Source organism: Eleutherodactylus coqui, chromosome 7 (genome assembly GCF_035609145.1).
Source record: "Eleutherodactylus coqui strain aEleCoq1 chromosome 7, aEleCoq1.hap1, whole genome shotgun sequence".
In the NCBI taxonomy this organism is placed as follows: domain Eukaryota; kingdom Metazoa; phylum Chordata; class Amphibia; order Anura; family Eleutherodactylidae; genus Eleutherodactylus; species Eleutherodactylus coqui.
The window spans coordinates 72,809,367-72,833,523 of record NC_089843.1 but is presented as its reverse complement, the minus strand read 5'-3'; the positions used below and the strand labels follow the sequence as shown (position 1 = coordinate 72,833,523).

Below are 24,157 nucleotides of genomic sequence, written 5' to 3'. Positions count from 1 at the left end.
TTTATTCTCTTTAAGATTAGATAAAGCGCAAGAAGAAAACAGGACTGTCGCTGTAGAAAAACAAAATCTGGAGCGCAAGTTAATGGATGAAATCAGTGACGCAAAACGGGAAGCCCAGCGCCTCCGAGAACTGCGGGAAGGAGCAGAATGTGAACTCAGTAGACTAAAATATGCAGAAGAGGAGTTGGTTCAGGTGTGTAGTGTCACACATAGCACTGTGTTGAACGAGGGGCAGTAATGGGGAGCTGTGTAAGGCTGGGTTCACACGGGGCGGAAATGCTGCGCAATTTCTGTGCGGACTTTCCGGCGGCAATCTTAAGCCTAAGCAGCAAAGTGGGCGGTATTTTCAAAAATCACTGAGAACAAGCCGTTGCGGCCAAGCCACAAACTGACATGCTGCGCGGAATTCAAAGCCACGGCATGTGAATTTTATCGCTATTTCCGCTGCAGCCTCTATCCTCTCTATGGGGAGAGGTGGCCGCAGCAGAATACAGACTTTGAAGCTGCCTTTCTGCCGCGGAAATCTCGCTGAGGACATTCCGCGAGATTTTTGTGGGACTTACACCCAGTGGGACTGCAACCTAACTGTCCAGCTCAGTCTAATAAGAGACCATACATGTTGCCACCTCTTCCATTAGCAAAGGAAGGACTCGGCATCCCCGTCCTCAGGATAAGTGGATGTCCCGTTGCCTGGGATATGCTATTGATATAAGTTTTTAGAATGGGTTGCCTTCTTTCGACTGTCCCTCTTCATGTGCCCCAGCAGGTTATTGAAGAGGCTTCCCCACTTTGGGCAACTGCATTAAGTTTGTGTGGATAACCTGCAAAGAGTGGCTCTCCATCCTGAGGGCCTGTGGTTATCATTCATATCCTTGTGATGCTAAAGTTAGAAATACGGACTCGTTGCTTACTTCTCCAAATGAAGTGCTTTACCCCTTGTTGACCGGCCTATTTTGTCCCTTAAGGACTAAGTGATTTTCATTGTCGCATTGCAAGAGCCACAGTTCGTTCCTTTTTTATTTTTTTTATATACACCCTGAAGTGGTGCCATTATGTTTTGTGTAAATTGGATTACATTTTTTTTTGAGGGGTGATTGAAACCCCCCCAGATAATCCACCATTGTTTTTTTAGCTTTTGATATAAGTTTTGCCCTTTGGTAAAAATAACATGATGATTTTCTTATTTGGATCAGTACAATTACTGCTATACATAATTTATGTACTTTTCCCCACAAATTTAGAACACGAAAACAGATTTTAAAAACAATTGACTCTGTCCTTGCATTCTAACACCCAAAGGATGTTTATTTTTCTGGCAACAGTGTCAAGTAAGGTATTTTTGCAGGAAGAGATGTCATTTTTATTGGTACTTACGTAGACATACATCCCCCTTTTGGATCGCTTTTTTTATGGGAGGAGAACAAAAGAAAAACAAGAATTGTGGCATTTCTTTTAAAATTATTTTTCTCTTCTTCACAATGCGAGATAAATGGCAAAATATTTTCACTGTTTGGGTCGCTATGTACACTGTAATACCCATTGCTTTTAAATTTTTTTTCTATTTTATCCATTTAAAAAGGGTTTTGTGGGGGAAAAATACATAGATACATTTTTTTTTAATTGGATTTAAAAAAAATTTTTTTTTATTAAGCTTTCTTTGACAATGTTTTTTTTGGTACCTCTAGAGCAGTTAAAGGTGCGATTGTTCATTTGCTATCGTAGTACACTCCATTAGTTATGTAGTGCTTTCTATGAAGCCTATGACTTCAGCCTAATGGAGTCTGCTGGAGGCATGGTCTAATAGCCTGAGTTATATGGCCAACATGGAGTCCTTTGGCTGCCGTGAGAACACATTTGGTAACTTGACGCAGCATTGCAGGGTGCCGATGGATAACAGGAGGGAGCCCCTTCCCTCCAGTCATTTGCTTACGTGCTGCAGTTGTTGTTGATTGTGGCATGTAAAGAGTTAAACTGCCAGGCGCTGATGTTTTTCATCTCCTGGCTATTAGAGCAGGAGCCTGGCTGTCAGTACTCAACCAAGCCACTGCCTTATAAAGCGTGCATGTAGGTTTAAATCCCTTTAGTGAGGTCAGTAAAAAAGTGTCACTAAGGGGTTAAACAACTTTGGATAGAGCAGCACTGATATTAATGTTACTTTATTTTACGACTGGGATTTCCATCTCTGGAAACTTCTATGTCAAGCCTTTGTTTTCATCTGTGACGTTGGAGGGCCCCACCAATGTCCCCTTCCAACATATCAGCAGCTTATTTTAGCTGTATTTCCGCTTTACTAGGGAGTTGCCAAATGTACAATAAGCTGGCGTCTGGGAGGGAGAAGTAATGAGACCTTATTACTGGTGCATGCTGGGTAACTAACTGTAGAAGGCAACAATGAGAATAGTGATAAATTCTCCATATTTGCAGGTCCGCATGGCGTTAAAGAAAGCAGAAAAGGAGTTTGAACTGCGGAGTAATTGGTCGGTCCCCGATACGCTCCAGAAGTGGCTGCAGTTAACGCACGAGGTAGAAGTGCAGTACTACAACATCAAGAAGCAGAATGCAGAAATGCAGCTGGCGATAGCTAAAGAGGAGGTAATACAACTTGGGCGTAAACGTTTCTTGTCATCTGGATATGTATGCGTTCACACTTGATAAATCTGCAGCACACCTCCATACAGTGACGTCTGTAGTCAGACAGCAGCGGTCAAGGGCTTGTTGCGTCAAAAGGGTTATACAGGAAGTGAAAAAACATGGCTTCCTTCCATACAGCCTCTGGGAAACCCAACCTAGAATGTAACCAGCATGGGCTGATGAGACTTGCGGAGGAGTAGCCTAAAACTACCACCTTTGTTCCTGTCAGGCTTAATGCACTAAGCCCGATAGGAACCAAAAGTGTGGCATTAGGTCCCGCTCCATTCCCTCAGGTCTCATTAACCCATTCTAGTTACTGTACATTCTGTGATTATTCTCAGCAAGAGAAATCAAGTAATCTTGTAGATATGATACCTTTTAATGGCTAACAAAAATGCATGATGTTATAGCGAGCTTTCGGACCTCTGTGTCCTTCATCAAGGCATAATGAAATGGATCCGAAGAGGAATGCATATATATATATATATATATATATATATATATGTGTGTTACATTCTAGGATGGAATTCTTAAGGCGCTTTTACATGGGACGACGTATCGAGTGACGATTGAATTACATACAGTGATGCTTGAAAGTTTGTGAACCCCTCAGAATTTCCCATATTTATGCTTCTATTTGACCTAAAACTAGATCAGATTCACAGATAAGACCTAAACGTAGATAGAGAACCAAATCGGACAAATACAATTAAAAATATTAGACTTGGTCATTTCTTTATTGAGGAAAATGATCCAATCTCATATGGGGCAAAAGTAGGTGAACCTTTACGATTAGCAGAACATTTCAAAGTGAAATTAGTGTTTCCAATCAATGGAATCACAATCGGATGTGAGTGGGCAACCTGTTTTATTTGAAGAACAGAAAGTGGCAAAAGTATGTGAACCTTTGCTTTTTATATCCTGTGTGACCTGCTTGTGCAACAATAATTGCATCTCAACTTCTCCGGTAATTATTGATTAGTCCTGCACATCAGCTTTGAGGAATTTTAGCCCATTCCGCCATGCAAAATAGTTTCAACTCTGTTGGTGGGTGTTCCCCCCCCATGAACTGCTCACTTCAGGTCCTACTACATCATTTCTATAGGAGTAAGTTAGGACTTTGACTTGGACATTCTGTAACTTTAAGGCAGAGTAAGGCCCAAAGCCCACAGGCGGGTTTGATTTGCAGAATCCGTGCGGAAGATCTGCAAATCAAGCCGCCCATAGGGATACATCGGCATCTGCAAATGCAATGAAGCATGCGAATTTGATTTTGCAGACTTTTGGTCCGGAAAAAAAAATCGCAGCATACTCCATTTCAATGTGGATCTTGCACAGACTGCTTCCATTGAAGCCGTCCGATCCGTGCAATTGCAGACGGGCCGTGGAAAAAAAAATAACTCCATTGCACATGTGTGGCAGCGCTTCTGCACACATCTGCAGTGAAGAAAATGAAGACCTGAATGTAGAAAGTAGAAGGCCCGTATTGTCCTGGGTCGCAGACAGGGGCGGATTATACTGCGGACTCCCGCATGAGGAATCTGATCTGCCAGTGGGCACGACGCCTAGAGGTTGTGAGGTCCACTTACACTTAATGTTCCAGGTTACCCAGCCAAAATGCAAGGAGCGCAGCGGACAACTGCCAGCAATTCGCTTTGGAGAAGCATGCATGATAGGAAAAAGCCCAGCACTTCCATATAAAATCGCTACTACTTTATTAGGACATCAGGAGTAGAGAGTCCATATAGCAGTGTAACGCTTATGTGTTTCAAGCCATACAATGACTCTTGATCACAGCATATCTTATATCTTGCTTTGGGTCATTGTCTTGCTGCATGACCCTCGTTCCCTGAGATTCGGCTCATGGATGTCCTAACATTTTCCTTTAGAATATTCTGGTATAATTCAGAATTGATTGTTCTATCACTGATGGCAAGCCGTCCTGGCCCAGATACAGCAAAACCGGCCCAAGCCCTGATACAACCAAGTTTCAGAGATTGTTTGAAGTTTTTTGCTGTAATGCAGTGTTTTTTCTTTCTTCAAACGTAGCACTTCTCTGTTAAGCTAAAAAGCTCTATTTTGTTCTCATCCTTCCACAACACATTGTTCCAGTAGCCTGCTGACTTGTCCAAGTGATCTTTAGAAAACAGCAGACCGACAGCAATGTTCTTTTTGGAGAGCAGCAGTGGTTTTCTCCTTGCAATCCTGCCATGCACACCATTGTTGTTCAGTGTCCTCATGATGCTTGGGTTCCTTTGTGACCTTGCTCTTAATGTAATCTTTATTGGTTGACCACTCCTGGGGAGGGAAATAATGGTCTTGACTACCTTCCATTTGTACACTATGTCTGACTGTGGATTGGTGGAATCCAAACTCTTTAGAGAGGATTTTGTAATCTTTTCCAGTGTGATGAGATTCTCAGAAATCTCCTTTGTTTGGGCCATGATACATTTCTACAAACATGTTTGTGAAGATCAGACTCTTGTAGATCCCTGTTCTTTAAATGAAACAGCTTGCCCACTCACACCTGATTGTCATCCCATTGATTTGAAAACACCTGGCTAATTTCACTTTCAAATTATCTGCTAATTGTAAAGGTTCACATACTTTTACTACTCTCAGACGCATGATGGTCATTTATTTATTGAGGAAAATTATCCACTAAATCTAATATTGACTCATTTGTTGGATTTGGTTCTCTTTATTTACCTATTAGGACTTGTATGAAAGTCTGATGTAATTTTACCGTATATACCGGCGTATAAGACGACTTTTGAACCCCGAAAAATCTGCTCTGCAGTCGGGGGTCGTCTTATGCGCCGGTAATACAAAAAAAAAAAAAAGTGTAAAAAAAAAAAATTTTATTACTCACCTCCCACGGCGTTCTGTCGCGCTCCGGCAGGATGTCGCTCGCTCCGGCAGGCTGTCGCTCGCTCCTCGTCCCCGCCGCAGCATAGCTTTCTGAATGCGGGGCTTGAAATCCCCGCTTCCAGAAAGCTAATACACACGCCGGCAGCCATGACAGCATTGAATGGCTGTGATTGGCTAAAGCACACGTGGCTTCAGCCAATCACACTATTCAATGACATCATTGAATGGCTGTGATTGGCTGAAGGCGCACGTGTTAGCAATCACACCCATTCAATGATGTCATTGAATAGTGTGATTGGCTGAAGCCACGTGTGCTTTAGCCAATCACAGCCATTCAATGATGTCATGGCTGCCGGCGTGTGTATTAGCTTTCTGGAAGCGGGGATTTCAAGCCCCACATTCAGAAAGCTATGCTGCGGCGGGGACGAGGAGCGAGCGACAGCCTGCCGGAGCGAGCGACATCCTGCCGGAGCGCGACAGAACGCCGTGGGAGGTGAGTAATAAATTTTTTTTTTTTTTCTCCACTGAATACCGGCGTATAAGGTGGCAGTTGGGGGGTCGTCTTATACGCCCCGTCGCCTTATACGCCGGTATATACGGTAAGTCAAATGTAAGCAGAAGCCTGGAAAGGTTCAATCACCACTAAGTTGTTGTGGGGTCTTCATTATGTACATCCATCTTATCCATGTAGATAATATAGAAGTGATGTACAGTGCTGCGGAATATGTAGGCGCTATATAAACAGTATGCTATTTAAGTAGCCTATGTATTTCCTTCTAGTCGCGGTTTCAAATATATAATAATTTGGGGTGATATTATAACAAAACCTGTATGCTTTTAGCATGTTTAACCCTTTTCTTCCATATTTATATGATGCATTGCTTTATATTACACAGCTGTTTGTAATGGATTTTGTCTATTCTCTTTTGAGCATGGTTTACCTAACCTAACCCTGTGTACAGGTGTGAAGGAGGGATGATTTGGGGGTGGGAGACAGGTATACAATAGAACGTGGCCAATAAAATGACCTCATTGCTGATCCTCCTTCACCAGCAGGAGATCAAAGTACTCATCATCTTTGAAATTACACTTTTATTATGTTTGGTCAGAGCAAAATAGATGTCCTGTTCATTGCAGATGGTGGATTCAGTTCTGTATTCAGATTTCTTCTAGCACCTTCACCTGAATAACCCATCCAGGAGTTTCCTTCTTAACTGTCATTTATTTCTGTTCTAGGCAGAGAAAATAAAGAAGAAGAGGAGCACAGTTTTTGGAACCTTGCATGTTGCACATAGCTCCTCACTGGATGAGGTGGACCATAAAATTCTTGAAGCAAAGTAAGTTCAGTCATCGTGGCAGTTGATGTACAACGGTCTGGCTTAATTTTGACCATTAAGTTAAAAACTATAGACACCTTTTACTTAATTTTGCAATTTAGAAAGCAAATTAAAAACTTTTGTGTAGTTTTTTTAAATGGTAGAAGCCTTTAACAGAAAACCATTTTGTTGCTGTAGAGTCTATGCAGCTCCTTCATATTGCTGGCTGCGCTGTTGAGTCGATCATAAATCTGACTGAAGTCTGGTGTTAACATCACCTTTCTGCTCTCACTACCTTTCCTTCCTTTGAGAGTAGCATGTTTATGGCTTATTCACATGGGCGTATGCTTATTTTGGTCTGTGCATACGCAGCGTATTCACTGGGCAGAATACGCTGTAGCGCTGCTTTTTCCTGCCTGTGGGCACTCTTGTTAATCACAGAAATACATAGAGAGGAGATCACCCATGACAGAATCTGCAGGGAGGAAGGGGGAGATCACACACAAGCGGCATCACACCTATGTGGGCACAGATTAGAAGAAAGGGGAAAGCTGTACTGACACATGAGAGCTGGTTAAGGCCCAATGTCCACGGGCGGTTTTGATTTGCGGACTCCGCAAGTGAGATCCGCAAATCGAGCCATCCATAGGGAAGCATTGGGCGTCCGCACTTCATTTAACACCTAGGGATTTGATGTCATTTGATTTGTGGATGCCACACGTGGAAAAGAAATCATAGCATGCTCCATTTTACCTTGGATGGGCTCCATTCAGCTCTGTGGGAGCGTGCGATCAGCAGTTCATCTGCAAATACAATTGCGGATGCACTGCAGATTTGGTTAAATTCAATAAGGAAGGTGGGAAAAAGACTGTGAGGTGGAGTTGTGGATGATCCGCTGTGCATCCACGTACAACAGGTATTCCTGGCATAGACCTCGTCTAATAACAACAGGGGTTCTATTGCTCTTGACACTCCCATTTACACCTTGTTTGCAGAGATGTTCTAAGAAGGGACATCGACATAGGAACTATCAGACATTTGTGACACTGATGAAATACATTCCTTTCTAGTATATTGATGACGGCTCATATAAATAACTAGTAAAGCTGGAGTTTAAATTTGTTCTTCCTGGTAATTCTCAGAGCTGAGCAGTTTACCTGTCGCTTCACCTATGCGTGTTGTATATGATGTGGACTGATGGACGTTAGAACGTCATGTTGGCATTAGTTGGAAGCATTAACCTTTGAATCTTTATTCCACAGGAAAGCACTTTCTGAGTTAACCACGTGTCTGCGAGAGAGACTTTACCGCTGGCAACAGATTGAGAAAATGTGTGGTTTTCAGATCGTACACAATTCTGGGTTGCCAAACTTGACATCTACACTTTACTCTGAGCACAGTTGGGTGGTTATGCCCAGAGTCTCCATTCCCCCTTACCCAATAGCTGGCGGGGTGGATGACTTGGATGAAGATACGCCTCCAATCATTTCTCAGTTCCATGGTATGTGAGCTCTTCCATCTACAAACAGTAATCACTGCTCATCCCGATATCATTTAGATGTTGAGTCTTCAGAAATAATGTTATGTGCTTTGATTTTTAACATGACTTGATTGGGATTTGAACATGGAATTATTTGATCTCTTTTATACAATATACCGCAATACTTCAGTATCGCAGTATATTGCATTTCTGCAGGCATTCTTTTAAGGCATGTCTTTAGGCAGAAATACATGGCAGCCCTGGGGGTTTTCACAAGGCCCCAGGCTGCCATGAAACCTGGAGAGGGGCATTCAGGACATTTAAATTCCTATTAGAACATTTAAAAGCCACTGCCAGAATTGACAGCGGCATTTAAATGATTAACAGCCTCGATTGGCATTATCTTCTATTGCAGACGCTACCGGGTGTTGGCTGTCATAGACAGAAATGTTTAAGACTGGGAAGTATATATTAGAAGTGTAAAACTTTTTTTTTTTTTTTAAATGTCAAACAATTTTTGCCATGGAGGATATTGCCAGCCTGAGGCTGTACATTGGATCCCATTCCTGTAAAGTACAGGAGACCTAGTATGGATTTAAATACCAAGTTCAATCAATACCCTCTCCTTCCAAGAATATTGACAATTATGTGTGTACATCCATGTTTCTGGTGATGTGTATCTACTCTACATCTCTGACTGCGTGACACCTGACAGAAAAAAAAAAAAAATATATATATATATATAATTTTTTTTTTTATAAAACTGAGCTGCAGTTCATAGCTTCTAGAGAGATGCTTTACAGCGGCCTCATGGGCCATAGAAACAATGGACAGGCAAGGAGGCATTTACTTGTGTGTGTGTGTTCTAGGCATGTCCTGTCATTCACAGCTCACCACCTCCCCCTCCCTGCACATATCTCCTACTGTGAATGAATCCTGAATGTGTCATCTAGCCTTTGATTAGATGACTGCTGAAAAGATCTTTACAAAACAAGAAGTGTCAGACTATAGGCTTAGCGGTCAGATAAGAATCCTCCATCTGCAGATAATTAGGCCGGATTTTATTTATTTTAATCCACCTAATGACATGGAAAAATAAAAAATGACCAAAAATTCTTAAACATAAAAACTTGCTTTGTACAATAGGTAATTTTCCAATGGCACACTCCATTTAAGATCCAAAAATACTCTTGGCCTTACTTATTCGGACACTTCACAGGCGTCATTGACTCTGCTTGTTCTAATAATTACTGGCCTGTAATATACAGTTATTAGTGTCCTGAGAAATACTTCAACGTGAATGAGGACCAAGCTCAGTAGTTTCTATTAATGTTACCCTCATACAAGTGTTTCAAGCCGTGCTAAACGTGCAGTCATGCTGCATTCGGCTATGCTTGTGCCAATTGTGGCACGCACCTTGACCATGATTCTTGGCCTACGGTCGGTATAGTATATAGATATGGTCAGTTGGGGTCTGGGCAGTGCTGTGATGGCAGTGCTGCACTTGTTCCCTTTGCACACATTTTGGCTTTTTACGTAACTTGTGTGCAAACTCATTGCAGGGTTGAGTCGTTATAGCTCCTTTTGTTCTGAGCATCAATAGGGTCTCAGCTTGCGGACCCCACAGATGTTTTGTTGTGTGTGTGTATGTATGTGTGTGTATATATATATATATATATATATATATATATATATATATATATATATATATATATATATATATATATATATATATATATATACATATATATAAAAATGAGAATATATATAATACACACACGATCGAAAGCATGTGAAATTTATTTCCATTGATCCCTGATTTAAAAAAATTAGGAAAACTCTGCAGAAAAAAAAAGACCATTTTAGTGCAACTTCCCTTAAGCCACTTTATTTTACTACATGCGGGCAACTACTATGATCCGTAAAACCTAGTAATCTGCAGGTTTATTCTACAAAGTTGTGGCGGTTAACCGGTTTAGAGGGCCCCCTAGTGTCCGCACAGGCCAACTACGCCGAATAAATGTAGTACGTGGAAGCCGCAGCTTGCAAATGGATTGGAACTGGTCCAGTAATAAATGAGAAAGTCTCTAATGATTTTGTATTAATATGTACCCCATTTCCGTGCGGAGTGATGCGCTGTTCCTTTTATAGTGGTCAGTGTTACTGCTTCCTGGATGTTTCTTATTTCCTATCTTCTAATGTGTTCTACGTTTTGTTTTTGTTTGTTTTTTTATGTTAATCTTTCTCTTTTATGCGATTAAAATTCCCTTCCTGTCTCTGAAGGTTCCATTCTGAAAACTCATGGAACATTGGCACGCAGCAGCAGCATGTGTCGTCCTCGACGTAATGTAATTCCACCTTCCCCTCAGTCTCAGCACGTCCTGCAGTCACCTGATCCCGACATTCTGTCCGTATCGAGCTGTCCTGCTCTCTACCGCACTGAGGAGGAAGAGGATGCAATCTATTTCATTGCAGAAAAGCAGTGGTATGAGAAATTAAGTCAAGCTAATATGCCTAAAAGGTAGATTATTGTATAAAGACCTACATAACGCACCTACTAGTAGTTTTAGACTATCTATAATCTACCTGGAATTCACGCCGACACAGAAGCAAGTACAAATCAGACATGCTTGGCCTAGTAAAAGGTTAAAGAGCCCGTACCAGAGCGCCCGCAATGTTGCTGGGTAACCTAACAAATACCCTGGTATGAGGCTCGTGGGCCATTGCACAACACAGCACTTTACATGCATGTTTGCAACAACTTTTTACCATGTTTTTCTATGGTGTGCAACAAATTTTATTTTTTTTTGTGGACAGTTGCTTGCTTTTGTGTGGACTATTACAGCTTCTAATTCTTCCACCTGCTTGTAGCTTTCATTTTCCGGCTATTTGCAAAGATATTGCTATATTACAGTTGGGTGCTGTAAATTGTGAAGGAGATTAGTGATGAGCGAGCATAATCGCTAAGGGCAATTACTCGAGCGAGCATTGTCCTTAGCGAGTACCTGCCTGCTCGAGAGAACAGGTTCAGCTGCCGGCGGCGGGGGAGAGCGGGGAGGAACGGAGGGGAGATCTCTCCCCCTCTTTCCCCCTGCTCACTGCCGCAAATCACCTCTCACCCGCGCCGGAACCCGAACCTTTTCTCTTGAGCGGGCAGGTACTAGCTAAGGGCAATGCTCGCTCGAGTAATTGCCCTTAGCTAGTAGGCTCGCTCATCTCTAAAGGAGATACCGTTTTGAATATCTAAAACTAACAAATTGGGCTTTTGACCAGCAAGATTAATCTGATTAAAGGGGTTTTCCAGTTGTAAACTATATCAACAGCCTAACCGCAATATTGGCCATCGGCAGGAGTCTGCCACCCAGAACCCCTGCTGATTGGCTGTTCCCTAGACTAATGCAATGAGCTGATTGCTGCAGGACTCGGACAGCTCTGTTCTTGCTGCCATGAGGCTATGCACACTTATATATTTTTTTTCCAAATACTCATGACCTGCTCTATTCCCGTACCCATCACAGATGAGGAATAGGGCATGCCAATGGGCTGTGTCCATGTAAATCGGACAGCAAATGGACTTGTCTGATGTGAGTTGCATCTGAGCATCTCGGGCGCAACACGCATTGACGGCTAGTGTGCGCCTAGCCTAATACCCAACAACTGTTCTAACCAAACCCCTTTTCCTACATCTAACTGTCCTTATAACTTCTGTGATATAGAATCTCCAACCTCTGCATGTACTAAAACCACTTATGTGTTCTATATTGATCAATTTACATAGTAACATAGTATGTAAGGCTGAATGAAGACAATGTCCATCTAGTCCAGCCTGTCTATCCTCCTGTGTTGTTGATCCAGAGGAAGGCAAAAAACCCCAAGGCCAGAAGCCAATTAGCCCTTTTGGGGAAAAAATTCCTTCCCGACTCCCTAATGGCAATCAGACTGTTCCCTGGATCAACCCCTAATAGTTAGGCATAGTGTAGATTTTATTACCCACTCCAGTCTAGGCGCCAACAGCTTCACGAGATCAGGCTAGAAATCGAACTTTGCCAAACTAATTTTGGCAGTTGCTACTTAGAAAAAGCTGCACCAAGGTCGTCTACTCTTAGCGCCCGTTCACACTGGTGAATTTTTGGGCCATTTGCTGTTCTTGTATTTCACGGACAGCACACAGTCCCATTATAGCCAATTACGCTATATACATAGGTGCATTTCCCATCCAACCACCAATGGGCCATGTCAAAAAAATCGCAGCATGTCCTGTTTTCATCTGTGTAATGGACAAGAGTTGGATATGCAATGCGCACACTGCCCCTTGGGTATCAAGACCGTACGCGGCTTTATGTCTGAGCTGTCCAAAGCGAGTTGTGCCTGAGCATCATGGGTGCAATTTGCTGATATCCATGTGAATCTGACCTCACATTGGTGTATATATTTCTCAGTGATTAATGCTCCCCCCCCCCCCCCCCCTACTGAGAGGAATAAACTTCAGGAAGGCAGAGAAGAACAAAGGCATAGATCACTATAACAATTCAATAGAAGAACTATGATTAATGTTACGTCCCCTAATAAACACATCAGCATAACTCATAGATGTGTTACAATGATAGAGACAAAGTACTCTGTCTAATCACCCTGAATTAGATGAAGAGGAAAAAAATGACAAAAAATAAAATTTTTATCAAAATCTCCTACATAAAAATTGATTATCAATAAGAATACTGTGAGGAATAAATCTGACCGGACTGTATATCCTAACATCACCCGCCCTTCCCAAAGTTCTGAGCAGTCAGTGCTCCCTCCTTCTAGATCAGCAGGAGCGCAGTACTTCCTGCTGACTAGCTAAAACCCTTAGCTTGATTCACACGGGGAAGAACTGCCAGCGGAATTTCCGCAGCGGACCTCCCACTGCAGATCAGCTGCGGATGCCTGCCTCTAAACCCGCCCCATTTGGTGCAGATTCCTGTGCGGAATTCATCCCCTGAGCGGAAACTTCGATACAATTGACATGTCGCGAATTTGAATTCCATGCCGCAACGAAGTTTCCGCACAGGTTTTGTGTGGGGTTTTTCCCACAGCATGTGGACAAGATTTTCTAAATCTCGTCCACTTTGCTGCTACTGTAAATGCAGTGGAATTTCCGTGCAGAGGGTCCACACAGAAATTCCACGTCAATTCTGCCCTGTGTGAACTAAGCATTAGAGAACTTGCTGTTGGTATCTTTTGGATATCTTGGCTTTTTGTTGTCTTCAGGGAGTGCCCATTAAAATCAGTGGCCGTTGTGTAATCAAAAATTGTAACTGGCTCAGATTTCTTCATACTAGAGAAACTCTCTGGTCCCAGGACAAAATTCAGTCCCAGGACTGGTGGGAGTATATTACCTGTTGCTGTTCTCTGCTGATATCATTCCGATCTGCGGATTTGAGATTACGTTTTCAGTTATCCAGAATGGCCCCCTACAACTTTCTAACTACCTAAGGCATGCTGTGCACTGCTCTTTAAGTGGCCAGCACTGGTGACGTGAGCAGTGTTAGCCAATTAGACAGAAGGTATAGTGCATTGGTAATCTAATGCTACCCATAAATTGTGAGGATTAGGTAGTCTGAAGATTGCGTTGGCCATCTTGGACAGCTTAAAGCGGGACCCGAAATCAGCAGATCAGAGGGTCATCTGCACAGAAGACCAACAACATGTAATGTAACTGGCTCCTCTGGTCCCAGGACAAAATTTTGTCCTGAGAATGGAGGACCACTTGAAGATCCATAGATTAGATATTTTTTCTGACATTTTGGCTTTATTACAAAAATTTTGAATTTCTTTTTTAAAATTTCATGAATTCAACAATTTGTCTAAACTTTTTATTTGTCTCGTGTCTTCAGGGAAGCTCAAGATACAAGCTCAGAATGTGATTCATTAAACTCCTCAATGGGAAGAAGACAGTCACCACCTTCAAGTCTAGAGATTCAGCAGCAGCCTATGCGGAAGATCTCAAAAGAAGAAACCTCCTGCGAGGAGTCTCTATCAACAGACTCTCCCGTAACCACTGATGTTTCTAAAGCCTCCTCCCCTGACACCACAGGGTTAACAGAAAGCCAAAGCATGGTCTTTAGCCCAGCCAGTAAAGTATATAATGGTATTTTGGAGAAATCCTGCAGCTTGCACCAACTCTCCAGTGTTTTACCCGCCTCCAAACCACCCCATCCTTCATTTCCTACGTCTCCAAACGACAGCAAGCCAATTCAAGAAGTTCACGGGATTCCTGTACTAAAGACCACGCCACACGAGCTCTCTCAGAACGGCGAGAAAAAAAAGCAATCGAAAATCAAAGTCCTGCTGAAGAAAATCTCAAAGTAAAATGACTTGAAGGGATTAAAGACAATGGATGAAGCGTCTTAACGTTTTTAAGAATGTAACTCCTTGTGGAGTTTAATCAAGACTGGATGGTCTGGGTGCGATGCTCCTCGGTTCGTCTTACTACTTTTACCGACTTTTGAAGGTCACGCCAACTCTTATCACTGAAGTTCAATGGAAAGTGGAGCTGTTTACAGTCACTTTGGTCTATTTATTTCTGCTTTTAAGTTTTTAGTTTGAAATTTTTAAGAAGCCACTTTGGACTTCCCAGCGCTAACAGACTACTTAAGCCTACGTTGGGGCTTACCCAATCTCTTGTTTACTGGAGCATCTTCTTATCTTTCCACAGAGCTATGACATTTTACATTATGGACTAAGTAACTAATTGCACTACAGTTTGAGGGGATTTTTTTTTTCCTGATCGGGGGAAAAAAAATGAAATTTGCAAATGAAATACTTAAAGATTTGTAAAATGACAGATAAGAGGGTCTGTTTTCACTTTTCAATCAATGGGTTTTTAAGTAGAGCCTAGAGTTTCTAATCGACACGATTTCCAGAAGACACTCATACATTTTTGTATGGGGAAGGCTTAGATTCACCTATTCTTACTGTTACAGATTGACGTCCTGCTGTAAAGAGTGTTTTTTTTTTTTTGTTTTGTTTTTTTTTTTCCTCCAGGGCTTTCACTGTGATTTTCACAGAGCTGCAAGCTGTATGATATATGTAGATATTATATAACAAGAGGGCGCACTCTTGGTCTTTTATGCAAGTGATGATTGTAGATCGTTACAGGAGTTAATGCACTTAGATTGGTGCTTTTAAGTGCTATTAACCAATAAGCCGAGGATTGTTTACAGGCAAAGGGTGACTGGATTTGCTATACTTTCTACTGCGTTGAAGTTGGAGGTATTTACTGTATCTGGGGCTGACCCACTGACTCCATTAGCATGCAGATGTGCAAACAACAAGTAACGTTTCTGGTTCCTATTGTTCGAGTGTTACAGACACACATGCATTTTCATAGCTCTGAATCGACACCATGGGTATTGCTAAAATGTACTGTATGCCGTAAACCTCTCACACTGCCCAGGCGACTAATAACTGCAGTGGGGGCCCTTATCGCTCTAACTCGCAACTTTTTTTTTTTTTTTTCGTTTCTCTGCTACGAGATTTGTACATGTTGTAACATACACGATGCCACTTTTAAAACTAGTAATACTTTTGCTACTACAGACATGTATGTCTACCCCCTTTTGCCAATACTTCAACATATTTTTCTCTTGTTTTTTGCCTGTTCGAATCTTAATCACTAGATCTGTTACATTTCAAAATGTACAATTTTCCAATAAACTAATTTATTTGATTTCTGGAAGGATGTTTACTTTATGGCAAGTTCTGGGCGATCGCTGACTGTAGATATAGTCGTTGGAGCATGCACTACAAGTCCAACATTATTTTAACTCCTGTTTTAATCGGTGCTTATGGATGGTTCGGTACAGGGAATGCGATTTTCGTAAAAGTTTTTTTTTATATGATATTGGGCACCATATGTCCACAACTAGAGACAATCAATATACTGACACTGGTGCCAGATCACTGCTTCGACCCAACCGTATCTGGCGAGTGATGTCACCAGGTCAGAAGACCCGGTGAAATCCTGTAAACTGTCATATAAGCTTGTAATGTAGAAGCCCCCGGAAGGTTTACAGGATGTCACTGGTGATGTCCCTCTTGGGCCTCCTATTGCCTGCAGTGGTCATGTGGGTAAACAAGCCACGTGACTCCTGCAAGGCAAGTAAACAAAGAGACGGAGGATTGGTAAGCAGTGCAACAGCGGGAAGGTTTTTTTTTTTTGTTTTTTTTTAAATATTTGCATCGCCCCCTTCTCATTGCCACCAGCGTTTCAGTATATTGAGAAACTCCCTAAAGACTCTTTTTTACATGGTCCAAGTAACAAGCACAAACATTTGCCCGATCATTGGGCTTTTGAAAAAGAATAACAATCAGTTGATGACCGTGCAAATGTTCATCAGTTGATTGATTGTTTTTGGCAAGCAATAAATTGCACGCTCATCAGTTATACATTTTATAGAATGTGTGAGTAGAATGTGTACCTTCTCAGTGCAGGATTCACTAAATCATCCCGGAGAGATGTCTGTCCAGCTTTTGTTTGAGCACTTCCATTGAAGGAGAACTCACCACCTCCCGTGGCAACCTGTTCCACTCATTGATCATCCTCACTGTCTAATATCTAATCTGTGTCTCCTCCCTTTCAGTTTCATCCCATTGCTTCTAGTCTTTCCTTGTGTAAATGAGAATAGGGCTGATCCCTCTGCAGTGTGACAGCCCTTCAGATATTTGTAGACCGCTATTAAGTCTCCTCTCAGCCTTCCTTTTTGCAAGCTAAACATTCCCAGATCCTTTAACCGTTCCTCATAGGACATGATTTGTAGACCGCTCACCATGTGAACGGACAAATGTATAGCCAACCAATGTCAGCTGTGTGGGGACAAACTGTCATAGTAATACTATCATTCGTCCCCAGATCAGCAATTCTCAGCCCATGTAAAAGACAGCAAAATAAGTGCTGATCGACTTACTTTGTCAATTGGCATTGGGTGGAGAATCTGCTTGTGTATGCAGATCCTTATTTCCCCCTGAGTATTGCAAAGTCACACCTGACATGATGGTAAGTAAATAAATGGTTACAATAACTTAAAAAAATCTTCCAACGTCTACACAAATGGCCCGATATCTAGGATATCATCACATGGAGATCTCCCCAGCTTCCATTGTATATAACTACATGTTAAAGTGTAACTATCATAAAACCTTTGGAATTCCATAGTGACATCAGAGGTTTTGATCAGTGGGGATTGGGTGCTGACAGTTATAGATCACTAAAACGAGGGGGCAGAGGCGCTCGCATGCAGAGAGGGATTAAACATTAGCACCTGCTTCTGCTCCTTCATGTCCCCCTTTATTTCTGATTGTCCGTCCTGAGCTGAGTGCTTCTAGCTCTTCGCTTTAGTAATCAGTAGGCCTGTCAGCACCCGGACTCCCACTGATCAAAACTTTTGATGTGCCAAAAGTTTAAGATGTCGGGTATATTTTAAAGTGGATCTGTTACCATAATATGCCGGCCATTTATGTTATGAGTTTCCTTTAGTCATGGAGGAAATTCTTCCTAGCTTCCTCCTCAGTGATGGACGGTTGCTCTCTGTATATACAGCTTGCTACTAAATGACAATCGCAAGGCACTGGTGAGGAAAGTGAATTGGTGGGACACGGGTCGGTGCTTCACAGGTGACAGGTTCACTTTAAGTTATCATTTGTCGACAGTACCATAAACTAACTTATGTAGCTATTAATGCAGGTGACAGGTAGATGGGCAATGTATTTTTCATACTCGCCCGCTTCCTGATTCCCGTGGTACCCATCTGTAAAGCTTGTACACCGGCTGAGCGTCTCACTTTTTCACGCAAACTCTGAAAAAAAGTCAGATTTTCGCCCAGAGTGTGGACTTCACAAGCCGAAACCAGGGAGCATTTTTGTTTTTTTGTTTCACCTTAGACCATTTTTCGTGGATGGGAAGCAGTGTTTGCGAGACACTATGTCCTGTTACTAGCGGCCTATATGTTGACAGATCTGAATGTGGCTGATTGTATTCTAGCCCTTTCCTGCTGTATGATGTCATGGTAGACAAAAAGTAACACATAATACATCCTCGTGTGGGCACAGGGTCTGACTGGGATTGGACATAACTCCATTCCTGGCTGCTAACCCCTCGGATGCTTCTGTCATTTTTGGTTGGCATGTAGGTGCTTAGCAGAGGGAGGAAGCGCCATCTATCACATACTAGGCCCTACACAATGCACTCGTGGAAGGCTGATGGTTTCATAGTCATGCCATGTCAAAGGAGAGATTAAGCCATAAGAGCCACATGAATACAAGGACTCACGATTTGTTTATCCGAACACGGGCCAGAACATCACACGGACTCTGGCTTACTTTCTTCCCACAGTGCATCCTGGTGCCATCTCTTCTCGAAGCTAAGCAATGTTCACACTTATCATCCACATAATGTAAAAGACCAGACCAGGTCACCTTCTTCCGTTGCTGTAGATCCAAAATGAAGTCGTGCCGATTTACTTCAGAAAAATATCCACACAGTATGAACATACCCGAAATATAGTCATTGACAAAAATGCACCGATGTGTGAATGTAACGATATATGTAAGTGTGTTAGAGCAAAATGATAAGTTTATTAGGGGAATTTCAAAGGAGGCTGCAGTACCCTGTTGGGTCACCTCTAGCCTGGATGCACGATGAGATGCAAATGAGCATGGAGGCATATACACTCTGTATGTTATCCTGCAGCACATTTGGTTACTGCTGTAACTGGGCCTCTAAATCCTGCACATTCGTAGGCTGCCAAAGCTGGTGTCCCAAATAGTCCAATAAATGCTTGATCAGCGATAAATCTGCTGACCGGGCAGGTCAATGAGATGTAGCAACCTGATAGAGGCGTTCTGGAGAAACTCTTGCTGTATGCAGGCAAGCATTGTCCTGCTGAAGAATGGAAGCCCTACCATGAGAGGAACACATGTGGTTTCAGGATTTCCGGCACATATCACTGAGTTGTCATTGTCTCTCGTATTACTAGCAGGGGTTGACCAACTTTCATGCAGGATGGCTCCTGAGACCATCACACCAGCAGTTGGGGCAGTGTGTCACTCCACAGCAAAGACAGGATTGAAGCAATCCAGGTTTCTCATTCAACAACACTACAAACAAAGATGATGGTGTTGGGGTGTTAATAGTAGGACACATAATGGGTGCTGTGACACCAAATTTCTTTCTGCTAAGTGCCTGAAAAAGACATGGGTCTGTAATGAAGGTGTGGACAACAAAACTCTTGAATCTGCTTGTTGGAGGATCAAATAATCCCCTCTACTGGTGGTCTGTCTGGGTTGGCTGGAGACTGTTCGCCGTGGGTGCGTGCCCTCTTAACATCTAGGTCAAGAATGGTCTAGATGGTAAAAAGTTAGTTGAAACGACCATCCTTCTCTCATTGCAATGATGGGCCTCCTCTCAAAGTCTGTTGGCTAAAATGTCGAGTGTGTCGTGGAGGCATCTTGTGGTCAACAATCTCCCAACAAGAGGTCCACTACACAAAAGTATCCTCTGAGAGCCTTTTTTTTGGGCAACAGCGGAAGTACTTTTACAGCGCCTGTTGATGCCAAGTTTTACAGCATTCTGACTTTTCTGTCTCGGTGCATTGTTTTTGGGGTTTTTTTACAATCCCATTTGATTTTTTTTTTTTTTTTACCAAGTTGATAGTGGCTGCATGAGTTTGCATGTAATTGGCAGCTTTACCCTCAACACTGAGCAGTTGTGAATAAGATTGAGGGTACAGTTGATTATAATCAATTGTACCCTCAATTTTAGGGCTGAGTAATGGCGTCTGCATGTGCACCATTTTCAAATCCAAGATTCTGCATGTGGCAGTTTCCACAAATATGCCCAATTGTAATTCCCTCTATAAAGATTCCTCTGTTTATATATGGAGACAGCACTTTGCACTATCCCCCCCCCCCAAAAAAGGTTTAGGTTTCACTAGCGTAAAGAAAAAAAGTCTGCTAAATTTGAGAACTTTTACAAGGAAGGAGCACTGGGTTATGCAGCAAAAAGTTTGGAATACAAAATGTTCCAGCTTTCTGAGACTTCACTATAATTTTATACATTTCACCTTTCACTAGATGACAGACAGAGCGGCTGTAACTATATATAATTCAGCGCAGATAATTGTAATATTTCTGATATAACTTCTGAGGAAATACAGCCTGAAATGAAAGCTTTATATTAAAATCACATTCTGCTGCCACAGTGACATGAGGACAACGCGGTATGGCAGCTGTAATACACTCCGCTGAACATGACAGCATAAATCGGGAAGTCACCGACTGCTGGTGATTCTCTATCCTCACAATTATAGCCGGTATATTCCAAACAGACATAGAAAGTGTCACCTTTATCTTAGCAATTCCCTCATAATTTACATACATAGGACATGGCATTTGTCTAAATTAACCATTACACGCAGAAATGATCCATTCATAAACTGGTGCAGGAATACAAGTTCTTCCAACACTGTCCTGCAAGTTTAAGGCATCCTACAACCTAGAAGCCCTCAGCTGCAGGAATGGCGAAGGCATCACCATGGTTCCCCCTGAACCACGCAATGGTCTAAGGATTCGAACCCAGACTCGCGGTTCATGCTGTAACCGGGAACATTCAGTCAACGGCTTATAACAATGTTGTCTTAGGCCTCATGCACATGGCACACACAGATTCCGCATCGGGAATCCGGTGGTGATCCTACGTGTGCAGGCAGCGACGTCTGCTTCTTCCGACTTCTCTGTACTGCGGATGGTCCGCATGCGCAGTACAGATTTTTTTTTTTTTTTTTAAACGCCTGCTTTTCCTGGATCCTGCTGCAAAAAGCCGCTCCTGGGCATTAGGTCTTACCTATCTGCTTAGGTAAATCTGTATGTACGAGTAAGCATTGTGCCAAAAACGGTAGGAAAGTCCATCAAACCAGAATGAGTTTAGAATAGCTGAAACCGTTTCCTCTGCTTGCTGCTCAGTCCATAGAGCCTTGTGCTGCAGCGCACTGCTCCAGGGAGTTTCTCCTGCTCACCACACTTTGGGTAGCTCAACGGCTCTTCTGTACAGCACTAGTGCCAAAAACTCCCCCCTCTAAAGTTACAGTATAACAGTTTTATCATTTAACTTATAGTACAATAAACTGGAGAACACCCCCCCCCCCCTTTACATATGACCGCAACGTGATCTGCAACGTGTGAACGACGCACCCAAAACCTTTTATTAACCACCTTCCAACATCTGAAATATGGGTGTCAATGCATGCAGCGAGCAAAGATTAATAGCCACCTTAAAAAGTACCTGCGCTTTCAGTCTGCAGCGCTCGTGCCCCGTTGGCTGTTTTCAGCTCCTTCCAAAAATGGCTGAAGGAGCAGGAGTGCTTCAGACTGCAAGTGCAGGTACTCTTTTACCACATTAAAAAAGCCTTGTGGCACTTTTCTAGTCAGGAGTGTATTTTTTATATGTTGAGTTTCCAGGAGCGGAACCAACAGGGGTGCAACCAATGTGTCTTTAAAGGGACACTTGAGTTATTTATTTTTTCCTATTTGTTATGCAGCTATCCCCCAGTATACATGTTAGTGCTACCTTGGTTATTTATTTCTATCTGAAATGCCTGACATCTTTTTCCTCAGATCGTCATGTGATCTTAATTCTGTCCAGCTCAATTCTACTTGGGTTTATGTGTTCAGTTTTTAGTCAGTTTCTCAGTCCGTGAGATACTGTTATATGAACCCTGCCACAGATCTGGCTAGAGGGGGACAGAGACTCCTATCAAAGTTACAGATGATAATCACACAGTTATAATAGAGGAGATTTATTGTCTGTAGCTTATTAAGGTGAAAACAGATGGCAGTGTTGTAGAGATTGTACTCTATGTGGCTGATAATGCAATGCTGTGCAGATGCATCATGGAATTGTTTGGGTCAAAGATAGGTATGTTTTTTTTTTTTTAATTTTAAAGCATGCCCAGCTCTTAGGCCCAATGTCCATGTGCGGATTTTGATAAGTCGCATGGGAAACCCATGCGTCTTGCTGCCTGTGGGGATGCATTAGCGGGTTGCAAGTACTAGGAGAAATTGCAGCATGCTCCATTTTTCTGTGGATCTGCCCCACAGACTGCTCCAGCAGTTTCCATGGCAGTGTGTCAGCGGACCCGGAAGCGCTCATCGCAGGGCTGCGTGGAGCAGGAAACAATGAGCGCAGCAGTGGGGAAAGTTCCATGGGGAAAAGGTGGCCACGAAAGCACCGCCCGTGCACTGTCAGCTGCGGTAGGGCCGTGCTCACTGCTTGTCGGCAGAGGACCAACACAGTGATGGCAACGGGCTCCAATACAGGGAGGATGCTCAGGCACAAGCAGAGTCTGACCTCCGGCGCGTAAGCTATCAGTATCAGCTGCTAGAATATAGAGCACCTAAGTAAGTGACAGGAGAGGATTCTGGGGGTGAGTGACAGGAGGCGGCAGCTGGCGGTCAGTCACCCCGCTGCTGGAGAACTGGACCACCACTCCGGGGACACTTGCATCCAATCCACTGCTGGGGGTATGAGCTAGCCCTCTCTGTCAGAGATACTGCCAAACCCTTGTCTCCACCCCCAAGTTCCGGTGGAGACAAGTTACAACGATACAGTTTTGGAGAAACTTGCATTTTACTAGTAGCAGCCAGACACAAAACTAGTCCTTGATATTCTTGAGCTGCATACTGGCCTTACCCACTTCACCCTCCAGCCAATGATTGGCACAGTGCTGCTACTGATAAAAGACAAGTTTCTCAAAAACTACTGCACATATCCACACCACAGACCTATCACTGTAATCAGAATAGCAGGCACTACCTTATGCTGCTATCAGAGAAGGGTGCAAAAAGATGGTGAGAGTTACTTTAAAATGTTTATATTAAAACTACACAACACCTTTTTAAAGTTTTTTTTTCAAGGAATTGAAGGAGTTTCTTATTAGATATGTAAGGCTTCTCAGACTTTCATGGCAGTTCATTTTCTTGCACTTGTCAAGTGTGTACACATGACGCATGTCTAAGCCTAGAACTGGCTGTAGTAGTAAATCTCACTTTCAGCGACATCCATTAATGATCTAATGGCATTTTCCTGTCTGGCTCTATCACTTTAGTGTGAGATGAGCAGCAGTGGAAGAGTGTGGCAGCTCCCTGCACTTTCTGATATTCGTAGATACCAGTGACATATAACGCAAGAGAGAAGTTCTCACAACCAGATAGCTCTGACAAACATTCTATTTATATGGCACATACGTGTTCCACAATGTCATACAATGATAGTCTTATGGTTTCAGATGACGGGTTTGTATATATCTACATACATTTTTTTTGCTTTTTCGTTTATGGTATAAAAAAAGTGCAGTTGCAGACTTGGAAACATAAAAAAGAGATTTTATCAGCTCATGCTGCTACTCGTCTTCACACTTTTTGTTCTCTACAGTGCATGGAGATGGTAGGGGGGATAAAAAAAAAAGATATACAGTCAACGGACAAATGGGTAGGTTAGTCCAGGATATCCTATGGTAAGAATACCTGTGGCAATGTCTGAGGCACCAACAATAATTACATCACCTGTGCAATACTGAGGAAATCCTGAAAACATGACCTGTTGGGGAACACTGGGTTAGTCCAGCATGCTTCACTCACGTGGTAGTGAAAATAAAGACTTTTATACATCATGAAATCACGGACACTGAATGTACGGGAAAGTTAGGGCAAGAACGTACGAGTTTCAGGCTGAACATTGTCCCTAGTCATGGCTGATCAGCTTTTCTATACAGTCCTTAGTTATAGTTGTGTGCTTTTCTATGCAGATTAAATTTAATTAAAGAAA

At 42.6% G+C, this 24,157-nt stretch overlaps 1 protein-coding gene across 2 annotated transcripts in view; it reads left to right on the top strand.

Annotated features, from left to right (window-relative positions):
• The window catches only part of STIM2 (stromal interaction molecule 2), a 95,104-nt gene extending 79,101 nt beyond the window's left edge, over nt 1-16,003 (top strand). The window contains exons 7-12 of one of the 2 annotated variants that reach the window (XM_066573211.1): nt 16-193; nt 2,425-2,592; nt 6,739-6,839; nt 8,081-8,319; nt 10,582-10,783; nt 14,175-16,003. In XM_066573211.1, coding sequence (XP_066429308.1) covers nt 16-193; nt 2,425-2,592; nt 6,739-6,839; nt 8,081-8,319; nt 10,582-10,783; nt 14,175-14,649 — 1,363 coding nt within the window. In that variant the 3' untranslated portion in view covers nt 14,650-16,003. Of the gene's footprint in view, nt 1-15; nt 194-2,424; nt 2,593-6,738; nt 6,840-8,080; nt 8,320-10,581; nt 10,820-14,174 lie in introns of both variants that reach the window. The other variant, XM_066573210.1, reaches the window with a different exon arrangement.
• The last annotated feature ends 8,154 nt before the right edge of the window (nt 16,004-24,157 follow it).